The sequence below is a fragment of the Peromyscus eremicus genome, chromosome 18, assembly GCF_949786415.1.
Source record: "Peromyscus eremicus chromosome 18, PerEre_H2_v1, whole genome shotgun sequence".
NCBI classification, from domain to species: domain Eukaryota; kingdom Metazoa; phylum Chordata; class Mammalia; order Rodentia; family Cricetidae; genus Peromyscus; species Peromyscus eremicus.
The window spans coordinates 45214487-45222318 of record NC_081434.1 but is presented as its reverse complement, the minus strand read 5'-3'; the positions used below and the strand labels follow the sequence as shown (position 1 = coordinate 45222318).

General features: G+C 49.2%; 1 protein-coding gene across 1 annotated transcript in view; it reads right to left on the bottom strand.

The window, feature by feature from the left end:
* Positions 1–585: 585 nt before the first annotated feature.
* Nuak1 (NUAK family kinase 1) overlaps positions 586–7832 on the bottom strand; it is a 70565-nt gene continuing 63318 nt past the window's right edge. The window contains exons 5-7 of the mRNA XM_059245289.1: positions 6990–7109; positions 4712–4844; positions 586–1757 (exon numbers count right to left, since the gene is read on the bottom strand). Of these exons, the coding sequence (XP_059101272.1) occupies positions 604–1757; positions 4712–4844; positions 6990–7109 (1407 nt within the window). The 3' untranslated portion in view covers positions 586–603. The remainder of the gene's footprint in view (positions 1758–4711; positions 4845–6989; positions 7110–7832) is intronic.

Below are 7832 nucleotides of genomic sequence, written 5' to 3'. Positions count from 1 at the left end.
GGCTCTGTAACCTAACTCCTAGGGCTCAGTCCTGGCGGGAGAGCTGTTATTGTCATTCCTGATCCCATGGCAGTTACCGGTACTCAGTCACAGCACCCTGTGCTGTGCCTAGGCTACTCAAACCAGCACACAGTACAGATATTAACTGATGACCAAGTCAAGCTCAGGGTGCTGAAATCTTGCCAGCCCCTACGTAGTCAGACCAGGCTTGCTAATGTATTCACCCAAAGCAGATGGTCTCAGTCTTCCTGCCCCTTCTCCAGAAATGTCTAGACTTCTAGGGAAACACCCCCTTCTCCATAATGCCCCCTCCCACTTCACGCTGGCAACATCGCCTTCCCTGGGGAGCCAAGCCTATGTGAGATGCCATATGGGAATGCCAGTTAGGACCCACATTCTGAACTGGTAAAGAACCATTTCCATCCCTTTTAGGTGCAGACTCAAGGCTGCGAACACTGGCCGGGCCAGACCTTACCAGTTATCAGTCCTTTTCCAGTCCATTGCCATGGCCAGCAAAGAGGTAACCAGCCTGAAGCTTAGTTCTGTTCCCCGACTCCCTTAGACCCGCCCACCCACCCATCCCATCCTCTGCGCCCTGAGGGGCTAGTTGAGCTTGCTGCAGATCTCCAGGGCTTTTTTATACACCTGAGTCACATCGTCCATATCAGTGAGGAGGGAGAAGCTACTGTCTGCCAGCCGGTTCCGGTACCGCTTCAGGTGCTGGGGCCGGGGCCGGTTGTGGGGGGTCTCAAAGTCCTGAAGCTGGAGGAAATTTTCAGCAGAGACGCAGCTGCGGATGCGCTGGCGGGCAGGACGATTCTCCTGGAGATCTAACAAGTCAAAAGAGTCACTGGACAGGACACTGTCATCGCTGATGACACTGGACGGGCGGCTGTAGCTCCGGGAGACGCCGTCAGGGTGGACACCCGGAGCTGACAAGGATTCCAGTGTGGGCATTTCGGGGCCGGCGAGGGCAGGGTCCGTGGCACCATCGGAGTACCTGCTGCTGTGTTTCAAGATGCCCTTCCTCCGGCAGGACAGGCTGTGGGAAGTCCCCCGGGCTGCCTCCGAGGAAGGGGAAGAGAGGCCACTGCCGATGATGACGTCATTACTGTCCAGCAGCTCTGAAGACTCGCTGCGCTCCGGGGATGAGTAATAACCAGATTCCCTCTGCTGGGTCTTTTTCAAGATGCCTTTCTTGGGCATCGTGGCTGACTGTTTGAGGCTGAGCTTCCCTGACATCTCTGCCTCAGGGGAACTGGGGAGGGGGATGCCAGTCCGGCACAAATCTTGCTCCATTTTGAAAGGAGACGGTAAGGTGGGGCCCACGATGCCTTCGATGAAGCCGGTGCTGTGGGAGCGATGCTCACTGTTGCTCCGTTTCTTCAGAATTCCCTTGGGCCGCTTGGAACTCAGCTTGGATGGGCTTTCAGGTACGGCGTCCTGGCCAGATGGGGGAAAGTCATTTTCCTTTTTGGACTTCTTCAGCGACCGCTGCCGCTCCAGCACAACCTCAGAGGCTCCGGGTTTGGCCAGGCCCTTCATCTTGGCTTCAGCCTCAGCCTGCAGCCCGGCGGAACGATGGTGCCAATCAATGATCCGTGCCAAGAGCGGCGACTCGGAGTCAGTGAGGGCATCACAGTCACAGACACTGCTCTTGTAGCCCCAGTTCACCCACCAGTGGTTGGCAATGTCCTCGATGGTGGCCCTGCGATCCGGGTTTACCATGAGCATCCACCGAATGAGTCCTCGGGCATCTAAGGGGTGAAAGACAAAAACTGTCAGGCTATCCGTGGGAGCTTTTGGCAGGGGACTCTCCATGAACAGTTACAGAGACGTGCACACTTCAAGCAAAAAAAAAGGATCCATTGGAGTGTGCCAGCCTCGTGCTGAAGCAGGAAGCCAGTCTTTAGACCACACAACACAAACTTAACCAAGGCTCAGGACCACAGCCACAGAGCGGTCCCATCCTGACTTGTTTTCCTTTTCCTTCTGTGGTACATCTTCCCATGTGTCAAGTGCACGTGTGTGCTGGTGCATACATCTGTGTGTATGTGGAGACCAGAGGACAACTTCTGGAAACACTTCCTCAAGCCCATCAGCCCTTTTCTTTTAAGACGGGGTCTCCCACTGGCCTGGACCTCACCGAGTAGGCCTGGCTGGCTGACCAGCCAACCCCAGGGGCCCATCTATTTATAACTCACCAGCGGCAGATCCTAATTGTGCATTATCATGCCAGGTGTTTGGGGGTGAGTTCTTAGGACCACACTCATGTTTTCATGCCTACTATCTGCTTTTCCACATGTGAAGAAATGTCCTGGAACTACTGATCTCTCTGTCACCCCAGATCTGCATCAAGTCCAAAAGGCCAGGTAATTGGGAAAGAATTCAAACTCAGTCTCACTACAGCTTTGGTCAGTATCATTCTTACCAAAACAAACAGCAGGTGTTCACCAGACGCCTTCCAGAGATGGGTACATGTAAACACACAGTCCAGTCACCTGGAAAAGGTGCTGGAGGCAGAGGATGGAGGGAGACACAGACGCTCACCTGTGCCAGGTGTGGCTCTTACCTGGCACACCTGGGCAGGGAGAACAGCTTCACCCATGGCTGGCCCCACTCCCAAGGTCTTCGCCAGGATCTGAGAGCCACACCCAGTGAGCTCACCTCCTGTGGCTGACATAAGCCCTATTGATATCCAACAAACCGAGGGAAGGCTGATCTTTATCTGCTACCCAGGTGGCCACAGCCTTTCTTTAAAAAAAAAAAAAGTTCCTTTGTAAATTCTATTGCCAGGGATATAGGGGAAAGGCCCCCAAGGATGCTGAGGAAGCCACAGGAGCCAACCTCACAGCTGATAAACTTTCAGGATCAAGCCGTGCCCTGCGCCTCACCTGGCACTGAGTTTTACCCTGGGAGGCTGCCTCCTCCCCTCAGCCATGTCTAAAGGCTGGTAAGAGGCTGGCAGAGCCCAGCAATGGGGACAGAGTGGCCGACAGTCCTGAGAAAGGACGGATGACCAACCACTCGGTAAGCATTTCCTGAACTCTTACAAGGTGCCAGGAAGTTTACTGGTACCAGTTAGTGAGTAAAAGACCAGCACCACAGAAGTCCCGTCTGTCTGTCAGTCTGTCTATCCTCTATCTCCCTCCCTCCCTCCCTCTCCCTCCCCCACCCTCATCTGTCCACCACTTACCTACCTACCCACCCATGTTAGTCCTCATCTTTCTACACTGGCAAATTGATCTAAATTTGTTGGCAAGTCCCAAGCCGATGCCCACAGCTCTTCTGCAGGCATCCTGTGTACACAGAGCAGCGACGTCCCGGGCTCTGAAGCAGGCATGCCCTGGTGCTCCGGCTGCTGCTCTCAGCCTGAAAACATGCAGCTAGTGCTCAGTTTGTCACGTTTTTGTTCTTCCTGATAGAAATCTGCCATTTAAAATGAGCCCTCCCCCCCACACACACACAAGGCAGAAGTTCTGTATACTGTCCTCAAATGCAAGAAGACCATGATGGAGAATGCATGTGTGGTAGATAAACTTGGTTCAGACATGAGTAAAGGTGCCATTGGCCACTGAATTTGAGGTTAACAGATCAAAAATGCACACTAAATGAGATGTTCCTAAACAAAAATATAGCAAAAAATGTTACATACTGATAAAGACAAAAGTACTTATCAGGCTCGGAGACTTGAAGCTAAGCCTATGTGTCCCCTAGAAACCAGGAATGGTTCAATATTCACTCGTTTTGTGTTTGTAACAATTTTAAAAAACAAATGTGAATAATTAAAAAAAACTGTGTGTACATTAAATGAAATGTATACAACTGTTAACCACATTCTGTGCTGACCACCTGCCCACACTCTTGTAATGTACCTGGTGCTCTCCCATGAAGACATAGAACTTTTGACCTTGGTTGCTCTGACCAACAAAAAAATCCCAATGATAACAAGAGCCCCATTGCTAAGCACAATTAATAGGAATGCCTGCCTTCTCCACCTTCAGAGCCCTCAGCTGGAAAGTAAGGGATCCAGGCTCTGTTCCGGAATGACCAGCCATAGGGAGGCACCTCAAGAGTCAAAGCCCACACAGACAGGCACAGAGGTAAGGGACACACAGCCCCAGAAGCAACCCCAACTCCCAGATGGCTGAAAGTAGGTACAGAGACCCCAGGTGAGGCCAGAACCATACTACCCCACCCAAAGGACTGACAGACAGGAGTCCATGGTGGTCGTTTAAACAGATAGGTTTGTTTTAGGGTACAGCATGGTTGCTGTGCAAGAAGAAATGACGTAACAGTGTCTGTGAGCCAGAGCTCAGGCAGCAGACACAGGGGTGAAAATGTGGGAGGAATGGCCACCCTTGTGGTCCTTACCATTAGGAGAGGGGGAATTTATGTCTACATGACCTGTGAGGGACTTTAGGGAATAGAAAGCCTTTCCAAAGTTTTAATTTATGGTGGAGAAATGGCTTGCCACATTTTATACAGAATGTAGAATCAAGAAGGGCTCCTGGGCCAATCTAAAGAATAGCTGCTCTGAAAACCTCACTTGAGGCAGTTCAGCCACCCTAAAAAGCCAGCTTTTCCAGGAACTATTATGAAAGAAGAATTGGAAATAGGAGATGCCTTATAAACCAAGAAAGTGTGTGTGAGCTTGGGCAGATAAACCAAGTACTCTCCCCTCGACCCCCGACCTCCACAGGACACACACCTGAGGGCTGAGTGGGTTCCCGGTATTCTCCGCTGCTGATCTGTCGAATGAGGTTTTTGTGATCAAAACCATCGAAGGGCATCGTTCCATAAATGAGAGTGTAAAGCAAGACACCCAGGGCCCAGCTGTCCACCTGGTGAGAGACAGGACACATAGGAGCTAGAATGCAGACCCCAGATGCTTTCCAAACCACTGGCCACCCATTGTACCGCCAGGAGTAGGATTTAGCACCTGGAAGGCAGGTTCCCACCACAGCCCAACAATGGAGAACACAAGCCCACCCTGTTTAAGAGCAGTCTGAAGTAGGGAACTGTCCCTGGTTCTCATAACGATTCCCTGAGGCAGGCGGGGTCTAGAATACTTCTAGCTCAATTTGAAAAATGAGAATAGAAAAAAAAGAGATCACTAAATGGCTTCCCCAGAAAAGCCCCTTCCAGGTAATGGAGGCGCCTAACACGAGAATCCAATCCTCCCTTCACCACCTCAGAGGGCTCAAGGGTTCCAAAGTCAAACCCTGCCAGAGCCAGGCAGACAATAAACACACAAAAGCAAGAAAGAACTCGGGGTGTAAATGGGGACAGTTGGGGACAGAGACAAAGTGTAGCGTGCGTCCACCCATCTCGGCCAGGCAGTTTCTTCACGGCTTATACTACCGTGTACAACTGTAGGCCCAGCACTGCACAACTGTAGGCCCAGCACTGCCAGAGTGGTTGGTTTTTACAGAGAAGTCAGAAATAGGACTTTTCTGGGGAATCTCTCAGCCATTAAATGTTTGTTCATGTTTTTTTAAGGGAGATGAATGTGGCCAAATAAAGCATGTTTGCTGACCAGACCTGAGTGCCAGCTCCGCACCTCAGACACCAACCACCAACGACCAAAGAAGCATCCAACAACAAATTTACAGGCCTGTTTTAACATTTTTCCAAACTGAACCCTATGTTCATCCCTTATATTTTAGTTTTGAAGACCTTCTCTTGACTTTAACTGCTGGCGATTCTTGGCATTCTTCCCTTGATCCCAGCCCAGCCACCAGAACACTCTCAGACGGACAAACATTCGGAGGAAAGCATTTCTACACACCAAGCAGCTGCTATTTAAGGGCTAAGGGCTGGGTGAACCTCCGCAAGGGGAGGCTCACCATCCGACAAGAAAAGCTACTAACTCGGTTCCACAGACGCTGCGCTGGCTGATTTCTGTCAATTTGACACAAGCCAGGGTCACCCGGGAAGAGGGGGCCTCAACTGAGAAAAAGGCCTCCATCAGAACGGCCTATAGGCCAGTCTGTGGGCACGTTCTTGGTTAATCGGACACGGGAGGGCCTGTCCACTGGGGGCAGTGTCAACCCTGGAAGGCGGTCCTGGTCATACAAGGACGCAGGCTAAGTGAGCCACACGGAGCAATCCCGTAAACAGTTCTTCCACGGTCTCTGCTTCAGTTCCTGCCTCCGGGTTCCTGCCTTGAGTTCCTGTCCTGACTTCCCTTCATGATGGACTGTGTGCTGTAAGATGAATTAAACCTGCTCCCCCCCAGCTGCTTTTGATCGTGGTGTTTATTAGAGCAACTGGAAGCAGGCTAAGCAGATGTGTCTCTGACAGTGACCATGACAGCCCTTCGAAGGCATGTCACAAATGCATTGCTTGTGAAAGAGAAGATGCCACTAAAATTTATTTCCTTAAACATACACACTACTAAATATGGGCAAAAGAGATAGACACTGATAACAGTTTTCTTTGTCCTCTTTATTTTGATACAATAGGGAAAAATTAAGTGTCTAAAGCCAGGGAAATTATTAAATATATAATAATATGTGCTAAAGCAAGATATTATGTGGTTATTACAAATAATACATTAATAATGACATTGGAAGGTGTTACAAAATAATTATAAATTGGCAAGAAGTGTGTGAGTGTGTGTGTGTGTGTGTGTGTGTGTGTGTGTGTGTGTGTGTCACAGTATGCATAACTTGCCCTTTACTAACTTGATTTCAATTATTTTCGGATGATCTCAACTATTTCTAAAAATGTTACCTTGGAAAAATCTAAAAAAAAAATCAAAGAACTCCTAAGCAGCTGCCGTCCAGTGGAACAGGCATCTTTATCTGCTCTTTTAGGATTCTCTTAAGGTTTTCCCACATCTTCTCCGGGGCCTATATTAATGTTCCTAAAATCAAACGATGGCAAGTGTTCTTTGTTGGGTCTTTGGGAGTTTTAAGAACTTTCTTGCCTCCCTTCCTCCTCTCCCTCCAGCTCTCCCATCCCCACACCTGCAGGCTGCTCACCTCTGGCCCTCGGTAAGGCCTCCCATTGACAATCTCAGGAGATGCGTAGAGTGGGCTCCCACAAAACGTCTGCAAGTACTTGTCCTTCTGGTACAGGTTGGAAAGCCCAAAGTCAGCGATCTGCAAAGGGAAGCGAGACCCAGAGAGCTCTGTTACAGAGTGAAGTGTCTGCAAACTGTTTGGTACCACCCAGGGCAGACAAGGACACCTGGGCCACCACTGTCTCTCTAGTCCCTAGTCTGCATCAAACAACCAATGCTTCCCACTGCACCCAATACCGGTATGGCTAAACTATAAAACATCAAGGTTCTTAATGAACCACTTCCTCCTCGAACAAAACTACCAGTGGAGGACCACGTGTTCAAACACATGAGTTTTGGGGGGACATTTTACATGTAAACTACAGCATCCCAATAACAACAGCTACCACAAAAATCGCCACTTCGTGTTCCAAATAAGCATTAATGTGCAGGGTAGGCCTCATCTATGGAGCATATTCCAATGTTGCAAAGGGATACTTAAAACATTCAAAAGCACTATCCCCTGTATCTGCTATATGTTTTTTCTGTACATGCATGACTAGGATAACTTATAAATCAAAACAGTAAGAGATTTGCAATAATATATAATAATAAAATGGAACAATTATAATAATATACCTAAATAAAATTAACAGGCAGCATCACTGCTCTGGCACTTTGTGCCATGATTAGGTAAAATAAGGTCACCTGAACACAGGTACTGCAACAGTCAATTTGACAAATGGGACAACTAGTGAGTGACAGTTGGGTGGGTAGCATCTACAACATGGATACCCTGGACAAGCAGATGAGTCATTTCCCA